Consider the following 17,664-nt stretch of genomic DNA (forward strand, 5'->3'; position numbering starts at 1 on the left):
AAATTTCGAATTAAGCGAAATTACAAATATGTAATAACACAACCCACGTCTTAGTCAATACAAATAGAAACACAAGGCAAGTATCACATACCAAATCACAGACCAATCATGTTCTCCCATCATGGTCCCATAAGTCTTTCTCCGTCTGTGAGCCTCGCTATCGTCACCGTCCTGATGTCGTGCGCAACCCATTACAGCACGTCCCTCCTTTTCTTTTTTCCACATAAAAACAAATTATATTTAATTTTTCCTAATCTCTGCTTTCCTCTTCGTTTTGGTAAAAACCATTCTTTTCCTACTCAAAATTTCAATCCCAATTTCGAAACCCTCGCCCCCAAATCCCTATCTTCTCTCTTGCTCTCCAAAGCTCCCACCTTTCTGGGTTTCACTGTGCCGATGAGCGAGGGCTTCTTCGTCCCTCATCAAAGGTGAGGTTTGCTTTTCGATTCTCGTTTGTCAATTCCTTTTTAATTTCTTTATCGAGGTTCTATTTGTTGATTGGTTAATAATCTTAGGTTGAGATTAGGGTTTAGTTGAATTTAGTTTCTTTGTTTGATGTGTGAATTGGGAGGAAATGTTTGATGCCTTTTGGTTTGTTGATTTAGGGTTTTGTGTAAAGTTGGGTAATTTTGATGGATATGGGTGTGCTTGTTTAGTTATAACATGTTGAATTCAAATGAAACAAACCCTAGTGATTAAGTGGTGATTTTGTTAAAGTACTGGCTTATGTGTTGGTGTGAATAGATTAGAAGATTATGCCTAACAAAGCTATAGGTGAGCTATGGTTTGAAATAGTACATACTACATAGGATTGGCTCTCTTTGGTAATAGGATTTTATTGATGGTTGTTCCTTTAAAGTTTGAATTTATTCGGTGTTTGAATGAGTAAATAGGTAAGAAATACAATGATTAATACTTGTATGCGCACATGCTCGCGTAAATATGCTCAAGACTGTTTATATTTGGTTAGATGTACAATGCAATGAAGGCGTAAATCCTTGTATGCGTGCGTGCTTTCCTAATTTTGCTAGGTTCTGATTTAGAGCATTTAATTTGTACTCTGATGGGTATTTATCTGGTTGGAATTTTACTTCTGCTATTTTTTTTTATGGTTTATGTATTTGTTTGTTGCAGTTTTGGCTGAAACAATGAGAGGGAGAAACTCATCAAGAGTCTTTCCTGGACTCGGAAGATGTTCTAGGAAAGAGCATGTAGAAAGCTGCAAGGCTAATAAGGGTAAGAGTGTTAGCAAAGTTGAGATCATCGATCTAGATGACGACGACGATGTCATTGACATCAATGATACACGGGGTTCCAGTACTTCGAGACAAAACAGAGAATTCAGTACTATCATTGATGTAGATGATGACGATGATGCGAGTTATGACACCGATTCTGTAGTTTCTGTTGAAGATGTCGGGGACCTGGACAGTGATGCCACCTCAAGCAAAAGTAGGTTTTCTCCTGCTCACTATAGGAGGAATTTCGTACGCTCAAATAGAGATGAATGTCAAGTTGTCCAGCAAAAGAGTTCTCCCTCCAAGGGTTCAAAAGGAAAGCAAACCTATTCTAGTAAAGCTCCACGTAGATATGGTTATGGCCTATATTCTGAGTCCTGTTCCTCTGATACTGATTATTCTGATTGTGAGTTGATAGAACCTTCAGTGCTCCATGAAAATTGGAAAAAAGCTTCACAAAAGGGTAAACATGTTTTTCGTAATTGCCAGTCGGATCCAGAGGAACAAACGGGTAAATCTGGTTTTCACGGTGATACTGTTGATGGGGAGATTAGGGCAGAACCGCCTGCAGAGGCTCCTGTTTGTTCTAGTTCAGACCATGTAAACTGTGAAAAAGAAAGCCCTCCAGACTTGGGAACTTGTGATCAACACTTTAATAGTAGTTCTTTTGAGGCCAAAATGAAGACTTCTTCTGTGGAGTCCAATCAGGATGTTGCTGTGGATAGTTCTCCATTTGATAAACCTGGGTCAGTTAAAGTAACAGAAAGCCTACGTAAGAATGATGATTTTCAGCATGTAGGAGGCACAGTCCAAGAAGATCCTCTTAGTTTCAATTCAGAAGCTTCTCATAAGGAAGACATCTATGGGTTTTGGAATGAAGTAGAGCAAAGTCCTGAAGAATTCTCATTGAGGTCCACGGAAGAACTAGCTGCTGGTAAACAATCTAAAGAATATATGCATAATGAACAAAAGCTCAGGGATGAAACTTGTTTCTCTGATTCCGTGCCAAAGTCTAGCAATTTTCGAAGAAGCCCTGGGGTATTGAATGAAGAGTTTGCCTGCAAGAATCAACGTTCTGGTGAAGTTCTTAATGACCACAACAGAGTTGAATTAGGAGGCAAGGACAATGGATTACAGAATGTGTCTAGATTTGGAGTAAAGGTGAAATCAATTCCAGGACAGCCACTCTTTGAAACACATGTGGACTGTGGGATTTCTGAAGACCACCTTGGAGCTGTTCCTACAGAAAGTAGTTTGCACGTAGATAAGTCCGAAATCAGTAATAAAAAAGATGTGTCACAGGAGAAATTGGTGGCAGATTCTGAGGAAGTATCTTTTTGCAACACGTCATCCAACAGAAGTAGGAACATGCAAGGACCTTTATCTGCAAGTTGGAATGATTCATCTGTAGCGAGGGGCCAGTTACATGCTCAAGATAGTAATGTTACTCCTGTTCAGAACAATATTATCACTGATCGTGAAAAGCTCAAGGAAACTGATGAATACAAACGAGCAATGGAAGAAGAAATGGAATCCAGGCGGGCAGTCTTACGAGTTCAGGTTATGCATATGCATGAATTCCCTTTCTACTTGTTGCCTTTTTACCTTTGGAAAGATAACATGAATTGATGAATATGTATTGACCATTTGACCTTACCTCGGTCTTTCTTTTCTATTATTCTTTTCAGGCAGAAGAGGTACAGAGATTGCGCAAAAGGAAAAGAGCTGAAAGCTTGCGGTTATTGGACATGCAGAGAAGGCAAAAGCAACGTGTGGAGGAAGTAAGAGAGACTCAAAAGAAGGTAATTTGGATTCATATCTTCAACAATGATCATATAGTTGCTTATGTGAAGGCGTTTTGCCTCATATTTTATCTCTTTTGTTTTCTGGCTACAGTAGTTTGTCCTTCAGTGTCTCTTAAGGTTGTACACAATATTAATCCCTGATGTGTTAAAATGTGTTGCTCAGGATGAAGAAAATCTGAACATGAAAGACAAATATCGTGCTGAAGTAAGGATGGAACTTAACAGACTGTCCTCTTGCAATAGTATGGCTTCTTTGCTTCACGGCTTGGGATTACAAGTAGGGTCATCAGGTGTCCGTCCTTTGCCACAGGAGGTAAGTTGAATAAGTGATTGAAGTATATGATATGGTCGGCAGAAATATTAATTCAGACACATGCATGTATTATGAATATATATTTATTTATTTATTTATGGAAATGGCTATTATTTCAGGTGCATGCTGCTTATAAACGGGCATTATTGAAATTTCACCCTGATCGGGCATCAAGAACTGACATCCGCCAGATGGTTGAAGCTGAGGAAAAATTTAAGCTCATATCTCGCATGAAGGAGAGACTTATAACAACTACGTGGTACTGAACACAAAGTTATGACCTTTCAACTCACTATTCCCTAACTGCAGGAGATAAAAAGGTTTGTTTTTTTTGGTTGTGATGCATCTGTGACAAGTCGTTAGTGTTATCACTTGGCATTTTTGATCCCGACTTGATGATTATCTATTGTGATATAGTTGTATTTAGCCACAGGAAATCATTGATTCAAATTTGAGAATGTAATATCGATTCTTTGGTTTAGTGTAATTCCAGCTGCCATAGTAAAAACTTGTACTGAATTCTGTTGCACTGTTGCACACTGAACTTACATGTTTCGTAGGACTTCGACTTTCGGTTTTTCCAATACGATCCTCTTACATGTTTGCAAACTATGTCAAAGACCAGATTATCAGGTGCATCACTCGTCGGTGCTCCTACATTCACTTGAAAAGTTGTAAGATGTCTTGGCGAAGCCAAGTAATGTCACAAACTCACAATTTTCACATATGGAACAGATGTCTCATACATTTTGAACCCTTAAAATCTCTTCCATTGCTGACAAATTTCTTTCTTTTGCTGACGAATATCATGATCCATGATCTTAACAAAAACAAGTAATGCAAAGCACAACGAATCAGAGATATCTCATTATATCATATCAAAATTGACAAGATAAACACTGATGTCTGTGTAGAGTCTTAAATTATTATGAGCAATGCTGGTGTTTGATCTCTGTTCACACTTCACAGTAAGTGTAGCATTACTTGAACACCATGTTGTGGGCGAACAATGAGGTTTTCATAGGGCAAGTGGATATAACCTGGGGAAAGGGTGAAGGAATAGTTCTGCAGAATCCTTGAAAGAACTATTTTGGTTTCAATGGTAGCAAAGTTCAACCCTGGACAGATTCGAGGTCCCATTCCAAAAGGCAAGAATGCGGTTATGTTATTATTAGTAGCTTTAGCAACACCTTCGGAGAATCGCTCTGGTTTGAAAAGATGTACATCTTCTCCCCAGAATTGAGGCTCATGGTGAAGTGCTAAACTGGAAATGTACAAATCAAGGCCAGCAGGAACTATCAACTTTCCCAGTCTAACCTCCCTTTCAACTTTCCTTTCATAGGAGATAACCGGAGCATATAACCGTAGAGTCTCGTTGATGATCATACCCATCTGAATAAAAGCAATATTCATTCTTAAATTCAAACTTGCTAGTTATAAAGTATAAACAAATGATGGAGTTGTTGACATTCTTACTATTTTTAGGCTGGCAAGTTCATCAGGATCTGGAATTTGTTGGCCAAACGAGTGTAAGACCTCCTTTCTCGCTTGTTCTTGCCATTCAGGATAGAGTGCCAGAAGAAGGATGGTCCAAGCAAGCAAAGAATTAGTGGTTTCATGTCCAGCAAAGTAAAAGATTTTGCACTCATCAACCAATTCTTCAACCGAAATCCGTTGGTTGTCATTGGCACCATGATGAGCCTTTAAAAGCAATCCTAGAAAATCACTCCCAAAGTTGTCATCTTCTCCAGTCATTGCCTCGTTTTCTCTTTTCTTAATGATCTCTACTATGGAGTCATGTATTCCTTTATCAAGCTTCTCTGATTCAATGTCATCGCTGGATTTGAAAAACTTGCTGCAAAATTTGAGTGTGGCCACATACATAAGTATCTACAAATTTACAATAGTTACAATACACAAGACCTAGCTCCCATAAATATCGGGTTAAAACTTAATTCATCCCTGTAAAACCAGCTTACAAGGAAGCTAGGGAAACATGTTCATGGATAATTAATTACACAATGTAGTTGCTAAACATATAATTAGACAATACTTCACGAATATCAGGAATTAGTACTCATGTACAAAGTGAAGTACCTGATGCCAGAAAATCTGTTATTTAAAGAAGATTTGAGTAACAGGGAGCATAGCTTGTTGAACTTATCAAAAATGTTCTTCCCTTCTAAATAGCTACTGCCAAATGCTGCCCTCGAAATCACTTCAGAAGTCAGCAATCTGAATTCTTGATACACCTCAATCTCTTTGCCCTCATGGCTTTTCCATCTCTGTAGCATCGTCTCAGTACAATCTATCATTGTAGGAATCATGCTCTAGCAAAAGTAAAAATAAATTCACTCCATAAGTACTTACTCGACACCGGAACTACCACAACCGTAAAATGGGATTATGTGAGACTACTCACTTTTAAGCTGTCTCCATGGAAGGCATGGTTGGCTTGTTTTCGCAATTTCTCCCATTTTTTGGGATCGTTGGTTGTGGCTACACCTTCTCCAAATATTGTCTTTGTCAATGGTGTGAGCTTTCTCTTCGGATAGGTGTCCTTTTTGTTCAGTATCTCTTTGATCAATTCGGGCTCCGAAACCACCAGCTGAGCTTGACAACCATACCATTGAACAAAATTCTTCCCTGTAATTCATAGTATCATACACCATGCATGTAATTCTCTTTCCAAAGAATATAAATACATACAGTTAATTTAGTTGTAATTATATATGATCGAGAAGGTTTTTACCATAGGTCTTGTTCCATGAGTGGATATGAGGTTGGACTCGAGAAAATATATCATGGGAAAAGCTCGTGAGCCTTCTGCTCATGGCTTCTCTTTTCATCTTGGAGATCTCTTTGGTGTTTCCATGGATGAATCTGTATGAAGGGCCTTTGATTCCCTGAGAGGCCATCAGTTTCTGTGTGCGAATCGGAGTCAACCATAGCTTGTGGAAGATCTTGATCAGAGCTAAGAGAAGAAATACACATAGAAAGCTTGAGATCGTGACCACTAGTCCTCCCAAAGAAATCATTTTGCTCATATTGGTTTGTTCACTCAGTGAGAGTAGTCCACTATTGTTCTTGAAGTACTCACTTTGCTCTAATCGAACATTAGACATGAATTGGGAGAGACATGGTGAAGGTTTTTTTATATATGACCAGAGATCTGGGAAAGTTGCCACGTAGCTTTCATGCATACATGGTAACTTAATTAGTAAAAATGACAGAAATTTATTGTCAAGCTAGTCTAGAAAGTTTCTGGACGCTAATTCACATATCAAAATTCAAAGCTGTCAACAAGGTCAGAATAAAGATTAACAGTTACACTTAACCTCGTGGATGAATCATATAAAATAGCATATAGTTACATAGATGAAGGCACGAATACAATGAATCGATCAAAAGTTAATTTCCTATTGCATGTTGATTATTTGTTGATATAAAACAAAAATACACACCACAGTTCTTTTTGTTTAATTAAACCACCACAAATGATCAAAGATGGTAAGAATCTTAAATCTCCCAAATTTAAGTTTGACGCTTAATGGTGTTAAATTAACCTCAATATATTTCCCTACTATTAAGCGTGGGGGTTTTTACTGTTCACGGCTTCACACTGTTCACAGTACAGTGTGATGACGGTTTTATCCTTATCTTTGGCTGGGTTTGGAGAGGGGAGGGAGGGTCAGAGTGGTCATTGAAGCGCTACAGGTGTGCTACTTCGCTTAAAACAATCATTATTTATTCAATTCTTCTCTGCGACTACACAGAGACACCGCTTGGTCTCTCTCTTCCACCTTCCCCTCCTCACACCGCCGATGTCAAGGCGAGTCCGACGCATGCAATCTGACCTCCATCTTCGTCTCACCATTCTCTTCATTCCTACATCTATAGATCGTCCTAGCTCCCATATTTTAGTGAAGATTAAAATTGGAGTAGAGAAGGGCAATCGGTGAGTACAACTCCGCCATGGAACTCCGGCGAGAAATCGCTTTATACTTTAAACCCAACTTAATTCTTACTTCAATTTAATGAAATTAGGGACTAATCTCCCTTTCTTCTTTTCCCTTTTTTTCTGGGTTTAACTCCTCGACAACTATCCCAAGTCCTCCACCGAACAACACTGACGACTCTATTCGCCGCATGGCGCCGCCATCTAGCAAGAACCCACACATGCAACCATATAATTCTACTCCATATCTCATCCTCTATCTTTTGATATCAGAAACTTCTTCAAACAACTCCAATTTTAGACAAATAGGAGTTGTTACAGTGAGGCTCTAACGAAGAGCCCCGACGCTCGATTCGGGCTCAAACCGTCTCTTTTGGTAAGCTTAATTCACTTTCCTCAAAACCCAGTTCAATTTATATTCCAATTTCAGAGAATCAAACTTAATTTCTTCCTTCTCTTTCTATGTTTTCCTCCGTCGCCATTTCTTCAACTCCGGCAAGATTCATCTTGAAACCAGGCGACGAGAAGAACTAGATGATGATCTAGCAATCAGAAGATGCTTTGAAGGGGCTTATACATGGCAGCTGCAGCTCGGGGCGGAGCTCAGAGGACTGCAACAGCTACGGTTTGAGATCAACGGTTAGTTGAGGCAGCAAGTTTATATCTTCTTGACTTATGTACACATATTATAGGAATATTCATTCACATGAGTAGAAAGACGAAAGATGGGTGGGTATAACTGATTTGAGACCAAGGGATGTGTGGTAATGGTGCTGCACTACATGTGTTTATTGAAATGTTGCTGAAATTTTTTTAATTTTATTCAGAAGAGAATGGTCAAGAAAGAGGTATTTTGGGTGGGTATACCATTGTCGTCGTCGTTGGCAAGCTAGGACGCCCTTGCCCTTTTCAATTTGCTATGATCGACTTATTCTGCCCACTCCTACCACTCTCAAGGTTTCATTTTTCTCTTTGTCTTCTTCTTTTTTGTATTAAAATTCTATAAAATCTGAACCAAATTTCTCATATTAGATTTCTCTATTGTTGTTGAATATATGAGGTGATTGATCTCTATGTGGGTTTCGCTGTATCTGTTGAGGTACATTTTTGCCTTCATATTCCCATGCTTTTTAGTTTTCTTTCATCCTTACATTTCCATTGTATTTAGCATATCAGATTGCTTAGAGGTAAATTTTGGGTCAGTTGCAGAAATAATGAATCCGAATGTTAGCATTTAGAAGGAATTGATGAATTATATGTTTTGGTACCTTTCATGGCACTGGGTAGGGGAATGTTAGTTTGCTTAAAGTTTCGAGGTATCATTACTGACTTACTGCCCATTGGAACCAGATAGGCTAAATCCCCCGTTGTCTAATTATGGTGTTGTTGTTTTTATAAAAATTCTTAAAAACTATAAACATTTGATGATACTACAGAATTTGGTGGCCATGGAAATGATCTTTTTGTTTGCTGGCCATTTTCTTTTTCCAGTCTATAAATGCTTACCATTTAGGCATGGTAACTTAATTGGATTTCTGTGTTTGTTTCATCTGTATTAATTTTGTTTGGCTGTGTAGGAAGCAAATGTGTGTTGATGGATAGTTCTTTACAGATGGAGTCCCAAGAAGGCAAGAAGCCTCTTCAGATATCTTTATCATTCATTCCATAGTCTCTGTAACTATTGTTCAACATAGTTTAATATTGGAAGTCAATGGATTGTTGGCTGATTAGGCAAAGATCAATGGATTTGTTGGTTAAAGATAGTTGGGTTATCAAGCAGCCAATTAAATTTTATTTTTGCTGAGATTGTATTCATTGTAATCAGTCACTAAGGGATTTTTAATTCATACATTTTCCAGGCAATAGTTTTGGCAGGCGATTGAAGAAACAATTTTGCATCAGAATCTCAGCCAAAAGAGGTTGGATATTTATACTGTCTTTGTAATTTGTTCATGTTATCTATACTATGTTTTTATAAATATCTCTGTTCATGTTTGACATTGTTTATTGTTGGATCCTGGTACAATGTATACATTCCCCCCCTCTTTATTATTCAATTGGTTAAGATCTTTGGAGAGTGGAAGTGGTTTTTGGCTTTTGTTGTAAAGAAACCAATTCAGATTTGTCAATTTTTCTTTAGTTTCTTTATAATCTCATGTGTAGGAATTAATCAGTACAAAAAACACTACTTAACATAAAACTAGCTTATGAATAGACTTTTTTACAGTAGTGGATATAGTACGGCTATCCATTTGAGTGAAACCAATGTCAGTTGAGATACCACATGCAGAGTCTGCAATGACATTCATGAGTTTTCCATGGTCAATTATGACTAAAATGATCCGTATTAGAATAGGATAAAACCTACGTTAGTACAAAATGCCCATCTTCTCATGTGGCCTCAATTTCTATACCAGTTGATAACTTTAAAGGGTTATAAATGGTTTTGAATATCGTTGCAATGAAATCAATTAAGAATAGTTCTTCTCTTCTTCAGCTATTACTTATGGCGTTGCATGCTTTACCCTAATAACTTAATAGTTTCATACTGCATGCTTATAATTGTTCTTTTTATGTTGTTGTTGGTATCTGAGCATAGCTTAATGCTGGAAATCTAGATTCTGATGGACATGACAATTGCTTAATAATCAATTGGTTCATTCTTTAGACTGATTTTGCAAATTGTTGTTTATTATCTATGGTATAATTTGGTTCAGTTTATTTATTTATTTTTATTTTTATTGGTAGGTTTCGTTAAATATTTTAGGTGTGGTCAGTAGTGGCTATTGATGAATATAATAGAAGTTTATATAAGTGGAATCTTATTTAATTACCTATTTGTCTTTTGTTTATTTAAATTGGGTTTGATATTATGTTTGGGGTTTTTTTTATTCTACTTTATTGGTGATTGTCCTTAAAAGCTTTGAATTTTTTTTGTGTTTCATTGATTAGTTTGTCGTTGAATTCGCAGGATCAGATTGTGTTTGTGCCATGCGATCGTACTGAGGTTTCCATGCTACAGTGGTTGGTGGTATAGTAGCTGCTCTGTTAAAAAATGTTCTCGACATATGAGATCAAAGATAGGAGGTGATGGTTTATCCTGCCCTATTCATGGAGATTAGGATTTAGTTCCGGTGTATGTTATCAGCCCCAATATAAATTCCTTCTTTGTTGACCTATTGTTCTGATAGTTTTTGTATCATCATTGTTTTAATAGTCACTTACAAATAGTGGTAATTCTATATCTGATCAATATTTGCGTGCCTCATTAGTAATACATGCTCATATACTTATATGGTCTATGAAAGATGTATTAACATAATAAATATAAACTCAATAAGTATAGACTCTTTATGATAATAAAGGATGATAAGAACCAGATTACTGTGACTTTAATTGGAAGGTAGGCTGAGGAGTTGTTCGGATATTCGTGCATCAATCTAATTAAGAAGAGGGCTTACACAAGTGATCATGGCTTGCCTGAAGAATTAATTGTTACAGTGGGAGGAACACATATGTTTGAACTTAAACTTGGTTATAATAATGAGTTTGTGGTTAAATAGATCCATATCAATTTCGCTGAAGCTGATGAAACTGTTGGATCTGTTCAGCAGCCTGGGGGTAGTTCTTGTGAGGCCATTGGTGAAGTTACTCCATATGGTGGTTATGATACTTTGAATGTGCCAACTCCTGAGAAAATTCAAGATAGGAAGAGGGGTTCTACATAGGTGATAAAGATGACTGCTAATGGTGTTCAGGATAAAAAAAAAGCCAAGAGGTGAGTTATCTGTGTATTGTTTGTCTAAATATATATGATGCATTTCGCTTCATTTGTTCTTGCTTTGAGGCTATTTCGCTTTAATTCAGGTAGTTTGTTGGGAATATGTCTGGGCTGGCGTCTGCTGGATCTTTTGAAAAAAAAAAAGACGAGTGAATGTATGTTGCTATTTGTCTTTCTTTGTTTAGTATAAAATATCGGTGTAGTAGTTTTCATGTCATCTTTTTAATGACTTTGAAAACAACAGTATTGGCATTTGAGTTGTGGACAATCAATGTCTGTGCAAAAGAATAAGTTGAAAGCCTGAAAAAGAAGTTTGTGAAATAGTATTAATGCACAAAATAAATGGAAGGAACTGAGCTTTGAGGTAATCTATTGTGAAAGGAAATTAAGGTGTGTGTGAGAGTAACAAGCAAGCTTATGTATGATTATTTAATTATGACATTAACAATGTATGCGTAAGTATTAGTACTTTTGGGGATGAAGTTCTACTACTATTGTATTGAATTGTTGTGAGAATGATATATGTCATGTGCTTACATGTCGATCAATTGGACTGTTTGATGAAAAGTCTGTTGTTTTTGTAAACACATGTTATCAATATACACAGTACAACTACAGCTCTCAAAATTCATGGTAGAATTGTGCAAGTACCTCTATGACTAATATTCTTTTGTGGGTTATGAAAAACTGGTATATAAGTTTGGTAGATGTATGGATCCATTCCAATACTATTGATTTTCCAGTTTTAAAAACTATTCAGATCTATAACATGAGTGAGCTAGATCAGGTTTTGTACTATTTTATATTATTACAATATTTGCATATGGCTACATTCTTGATAACATAAAGATGTATAGACTTTTATTGATCAATTTTATTTTTTGAGTATAACAATTGTTGGTGTGTGTGTGTGTGTGTGAGCGCGCGGAGGGAGAAATATATCTCAAAGCAAAAATAAAATGATTCTCAACTTATGGTGGTTGGTGGTATAAGAAGTGTCCAGTGACTGGTTGTGATTTAGGATTAAAGAAAGATGAGGATGGAGATAGTTTCAACTGTGTTATACACAAAACTCAGATTCCTCAAGAACGGTAAACATGATTACGTGTTTTTTTATTGACATAATCGATATTGTCATCGTCAAACTGACCATACATATCAGTAGATTATTTGTTATTCTATATTGACAGTAATGTATAGCAAGATAAGAAGAATGGTGCAACTCTGCTTCACATAATCAATCCTACTTAACTAAAGCATGGATAATTAATATAAATAAACCGGCAACTTACTTACATTCACACTCTTTGTTTCTCCTCTGTAGTACGCCAGTAATTGCTGCATCGAAGTAAGTACACTATGTGAACATCAGTCAATAAAAATATATGCCAAGGTATTACAGTCGAATAGCAGTGTTTTTACAGTATATAAGGCACTTCTCTACACCTATGTACTATAATAAACAGTTGTAGTTTATAAGATAGGATATTACCAAATGACAAGATCCTGACCCTAAAATATTTTAGAGATTATTCCCTATGAGTTTCCAACATAAAATCTGAGAATATACGAATGTAATGAACCTCTTGGATAATTATTATTCATGGTTTACGATTGACGTGCAACTGTGTATGCATATTAACCTCACCAGGCATGGAAATTAGCCTTACTAGCGCTCAAATGGTGGTTTATGAGAAAAGTGATAATTTTATCCCCCTACAGTCATGTAGTATATGCAAATTTCTAAGTGATATATGAGAAATTTAATTGACTACAGTGGTTTTAAGATCTAGATCTAACAAAAGACATGTTCCATAAAATATTTCATCAAAACAATGATGCAAACATTCTTGCATAGCTGCATTCCACAACATTTTTCAAATAAAAATATACTGTCTTCTAACCATGAATCCCAGAAATCTATTAGTAGTTGTTATGCTTTGGTGACAAGGACACATCTCCATTTTCATATTATGTCACAAGAACATCAATTTATATTCCCAAAGCTGCAGTAGTTGGATCTTCTCCATTCACAACGTTCACCATATATAGAAAGTTGAAAACATAGTGTCATACATGCATACAAATTCATCACAGATACATGAAAAAAGCAAATACATATGAATTGAAAAAACCAATTAGCTGTTGACAATAAAAGTCATAGCAAGCAGGCACAAAATTGCAGTCTAGGATGTTTGCAGTAGCTGATTTTGTGGTATAACAATGGGTAACTGTATATTGCACGTCAAGTGCTCGACAGAATGTCTAGACGACATGCCATTTTCAACCGGAAATAATATACTGATCAAAATAGCTAACAAAACGATTTATGAGATAACTAATCAGAATGACAGTTTTAACAAAACGTCGTATTACTGTTAAGAATAATGAAATGCATAGAATTCATTAATTATTCTAGATAAATACTACACGGAAGGTGTGTTCGACGAAATGTGTGAATGAGAAACTATCTAGACAATATAATGCAACTGCCAACAACTATTTGTAGACTCCTCAATAACATAGTAGACAATTTATATTATCAAATATACTATGTGTACTTAGCTTTTTGTAAATAACACAACCAAGCAATAACAAATGCCACCGCAACGCGCGGCCAGTGACCTAGTATATCTATATTCCCTGGTAATAAAAGAGATTGGAGGAAGAATTACTATTAATAATTTTTTGTTTGATTGTCGAGCTAGAAATAGGAATATACTGTATAGTGCTTCAGCAATGTGCGAGTGCAATCACATGAGGTATGAGTTGGGATCGCTCAATCTTGCCAAATTTGCTCAGATCGAAGTTTCGAAAATCCATGTAAACTTTGTAGAAAAACTTACGAATAGAAAGCGACTTTAACTTGCAACCCCTTCGTGGTTCATTCAATTCACTTAGATGAAGCTCAAATTATAAATTTTCGAATCTAATAAAGAAAATCAATAATTATGCTTAAATTTTTAGTTCTTGTAGCATTTACGTACGTACTAGTCTACTAGAAGTCTAGAAACTGGTGCAGATCGATCAAGCAACAATAACCGTAGCAGCGTAGCTTACACATAACATGCATCGACGAAAGTTGCACTCTTTATAAAGCAAATATATGAACAGCATTAATAGCGTCTTGCTACTCAGGAATACATAGTTGCTCCTACACAATTTAGAAGGAAGAACATGATTATATATTATGAATTGAAGTATAGATAACTCTGGTCTTCCACTCTTCCCAGTCTGAGCAGTTTCACAGTGACTGTAGCATTACCTGAATCCCATGTTGTGGACAAAGCGTAAGCGCCTCATAGGGCGAGTGTACATAAGTTGGAGAAAGGGTGAAGGAATAGCGCTGTAAAATCATTGACAGAACGACCTTTGCTTCAGTGGTGGCTAAGTCGGAGCCCACACACATTCTACGTCCTATTCCAAAGGGTAGGAATCCGGCTAGGTTATTTTTTGTGGCTTTAGAAACCCCTTCTGCAAATCGCTGTGGTTTGAAGAGATGCACATCTGGTCCCCAGAGCTCAGGATCATGGTTCCATGATAAAGGTTTGATGAGCAGTTCAAGATTCGCTGCAGGATCAATGGTCAGCTTTCCCATTCTAACTTCTCTATCAGCTGTCCTCCCACTTACGGTAACCAGAGGGTAATATAACCTTAAGGATTCATTTTTGATCATACTCAACTGCGTGAAATTAGTCATGAACACTAATCAAAATTAGCTAAAGATTAAACCGATTGAGAATAGCATGCAGATGAGTTCATGATTCTCACTGTTTTGAGTTTGGAAATGCCAACATGATTTGGCCGGTCGCGTTTGCCGAATACTTGTAAGACCTCCTTTCGCGCCTCGTCTTGCCAATCAGTATGAAGTGCCAGAAGAAAGATGGTCCAAGCAAGAAAACTAGTGGTGGTATCTTGTCCTCCAAAGTAAAACGTTTTGCACTCATCAATCAATTCTTCTACTGTAATCCTCCGATCAACGTCGGCATCATGATGAGCCTTTAACAGCAATCCAAGAAAATCATCTCCAAAGTTGCCTTCTTCTCCAGTCCTCGTTGCCTTGGCTTCTCTTTCCTTAATGATCTTCACTATGGAGTCGTGGATTCCTTGGTCAAGCTTCTCAGCTTCAATCTCATCTTTGGTCTTGTAAACCTTACTGCATGCAACAAATGAGGCTATTACGTATGTGGAAGTAATTTAATAACTACGTATACATAATCAACATTCATCCTTTCCTGATTCGATAACCAGATCAGCTAATATTAGGTGAAGAGTTGAAGTAAAAAACCTGATGAAGCTCGGCAACCTGATTCTGTATAAATTTCTGAGTTCTGACAATTAAGAAGTAATAATTCATCAACATTTCAAAAATGTGCTGTCCTTCCAAGTAGCTGCTGCTAAATATTGTCCTGGAAATCACTTCTGAAGTCAACAATTTAAATTCTTCATACACCTCAATCTCTTTGCCTTCATGGTTTTTCCACCTTTGGGGCATCGTCTCAGCACTAACTATGACTGCTGGAATTTTATTCTGGGGATGACAGATTCCAGCCATCAGTAGTGTAGATAAAGTGTAGACAATTACGATGATCTTTTTGTTAATCCAAATCATATGGTCCATTTCGAAATTTCTTAGATACCTTGAGGTATGTGATACCCTCATTTAGATTTAACAACAAATTTCTTGTCATTATAGTAATCAAGATGATGTTTTGGGTAAATATATTTCTATTAGTTGTAATTATTTCACCCATAACATTTTACAAGATTATGAACAGATAGTAGTTAATGCGATAAATTTGTTTAGTTATTTAATATCAAAAACACATGTTGTAACTTTGTTTTCGATGTTGTAATTTTAGTTTAATAAAATTATATTTTTAGTTCAAAAAGTTGTAATTGAGTGTATACTATACCTCAAGGTATTCTAGTTTCCGTGTTAATTTGTAACATTACCTCTAACATTTTAATAGAATTTGCACCCTCATATATATGTCTAATTTATCCCGATTTAACTCCTAATATACCTTCAATTTGGATTTTTTTGAAGGACAATTTGGAATCATTGTTTGGTTGTAAACTTGTAATATATTTCATTCAAATTTTCCGTCAAGCTCAACTCAACAATCACACAATAATTATCAAAATTTAGGAAAATTACTTTCCATTAATTTCATCTAAGCATTAACTTGCACAGTTGCACAATAATTCCATCTTACTATTTGTTGAAAATGACCATCAACCTAATAATTAACAGCAAGATGGATGGATGGACTTACTTTTAAGCTCTCTCCATGGAAGGCTTGGTTGGAGATCCTTCGAAGCTGTCCCCATTTTTCATCTGTTCTGGCCCTGGTGCCAAGGCCTTTTCCAAATAGCTTCTTGATAAGTGGTAGAGGCTCCATTTTCGGAAAAGCTCCGTCTTTGTCAGCCAGTATCTCCTTACACAACTCTGGTTCTGTAATCACCAACTGAGCTTGAGAACCATGCCACTGAAGATAGTTCTTCCCTGCGTTGTTGTTACGAATTCAAAAACTGAATCACTATGACCAATGATGGAGGATATATGAAAGAAGAAAAGAGAGTATGCACCATATATGTTGGTCCAAGAGTGAATATGAGGATGAACACCGGAGATTATGTCATGGGACAACTTTCCGGGCCGGCTCATGGCTTGTATTTTCATGTTGGTGATCTCTTTAGTGTTTCCATGGATGAATCTGTACGGAGGGCCTTTGATTCCCTGAGAGGCCATCTGTTTCTGTATGCGAATCGGAATCCACCATAGCTTGTGTAATATCTTGATCAGAGCTAAGAGAAGAAACACACACAGAAAGCTTGAGATAGTGACCACTAGGCCTCCCGAAGTATTCATCTTTAATTTTTAGGATTGGTTTGTGAACTCGGCGAGACTGTGACTGTGAGAGTAGTCCCACACTCCCACTACATTTGTCTTTTGCTTAATATCGAATTTATATATCTATGAATTTGGGTCGGATGAGTTTCCATGCCCATGCATATATGCATCCATAAACGATATATAGTAACTTGGTCAAGGTGATAGAAATCCATATTAATTGTCGAGATCGATTTCGTGGAAAAATTTGCTAGATAATTAATTCACATGTTAAGATTCAAAAATGTTGATCGATAAGGAAGCCGGGGTTCTTCATCATTGTAGCATGGATACATTAGGTATTTGGTAGTTTATCTATAGGTCAATCATCACTCCTAGCTCACAAAAATGGTTTTGATCATGAAAATACAGTAGGTTCCTCATTCAGCATGCAAAACAAATTAGCAATAATTCAGGACTCGGGCCAAAGTCCTCAACTTCAATGCACATACCCCACACACTGAACAATTTGTGAAAAAAAATTAAAATCGCCCACCGTGGGAAACAAATTAGCAATAATTCAGGACTCGGTCCAGAGTCCTCAACTTCAATGCACATACCCCACACACTGAAAAATTTGTGAAAAAAAAATTAAAATCGCCCACCGTGGCACGACCACAAGGTTAAGAGCCTTCCGCTCTACCAACTGAGCTAGACGGGCTTATTGTTGGGT

The 17,664-nt window shown here is 36.8% G+C and overlaps 2 protein-coding genes, 1 long non-coding RNA gene and 1 pseudogene across 3 annotated transcripts; 2 read left to right on the top strand and 2 right to left on the bottom strand.

Moving 5' to 3' along the window:
- The first annotated feature begins 251 nt into the window (after window positions 1–251).
- LOC126789935 (uncharacterized) lies at window positions 252–3,957 on the top strand. The gene is made up of 5 exons (XM_050516018.1): window positions 252–428; window positions 1,135–2,798; window positions 2,927–3,040; window positions 3,207–3,356; window positions 3,476–3,957. The coding sequence occupies exons 2-5, from the start codon at window positions 1,149–1,151 to the stop codon at window positions 3,620–3,622; spliced, it is 2,061 nt and encodes a 686-aa protein (XP_050371975.1). The 5' UTR covers window positions 252–428; window positions 1,135–1,148; the 3' UTR covers window positions 3,623–3,957.
- Window positions 3,958–4,201: 244 nt separating this feature from the next.
- On the bottom strand, window positions 4,202–6,462 carry LOC126789936 (cytochrome P450 CYP749A22-like). Its single transcript, XM_050516019.1, has 5 exons — window positions 6,109–6,462; window positions 5,779–6,002; window positions 5,454–5,686; window positions 4,833–5,211; window positions 4,202–4,748 (listed from the first exon to the last, which is right to left on the bottom strand). Exons 1-5 carry the CDS (start codon window positions 6,401–6,403, stop codon window positions 4,320–4,322), a joined length of 1,560 nt encoding a protein of 519 aa, XP_050371976.1. The 5' UTR covers window positions 6,404–6,462; the 3' UTR covers window positions 4,202–4,319.
- A 1,816-nt stretch (window positions 6,463–8,278) lies between these two features.
- LOC126789937 (uncharacterized) lies at window positions 8,279–10,706 on the top strand. The gene is made up of 3 exons (XR_007671635.1): window positions 8,279–8,413; window positions 8,892–9,233; window positions 10,286–10,706. It is a non-coding gene; the product is annotated as an uncharacterized LOC126789937 (long non-coding RNA).
- Window positions 10,707–14,167: 3,461 nt separating this feature from the next.
- Window positions 14,168–17,098, bottom strand: LOC126791480 (cytochrome P450 CYP749A22-like; annotated as a pseudogene).
- Window positions 17,099–17,664: the final 566 nt, after the last annotated feature.

Source organism: Argentina anserina, chromosome 4 (genome assembly GCF_933775445.1).
Source record: "Argentina anserina chromosome 4, drPotAnse1.1, whole genome shotgun sequence".
Lineage (NCBI taxonomy): Eukaryota > Viridiplantae > Streptophyta > Magnoliopsida > Rosales > Rosaceae > Argentina > Argentina anserina.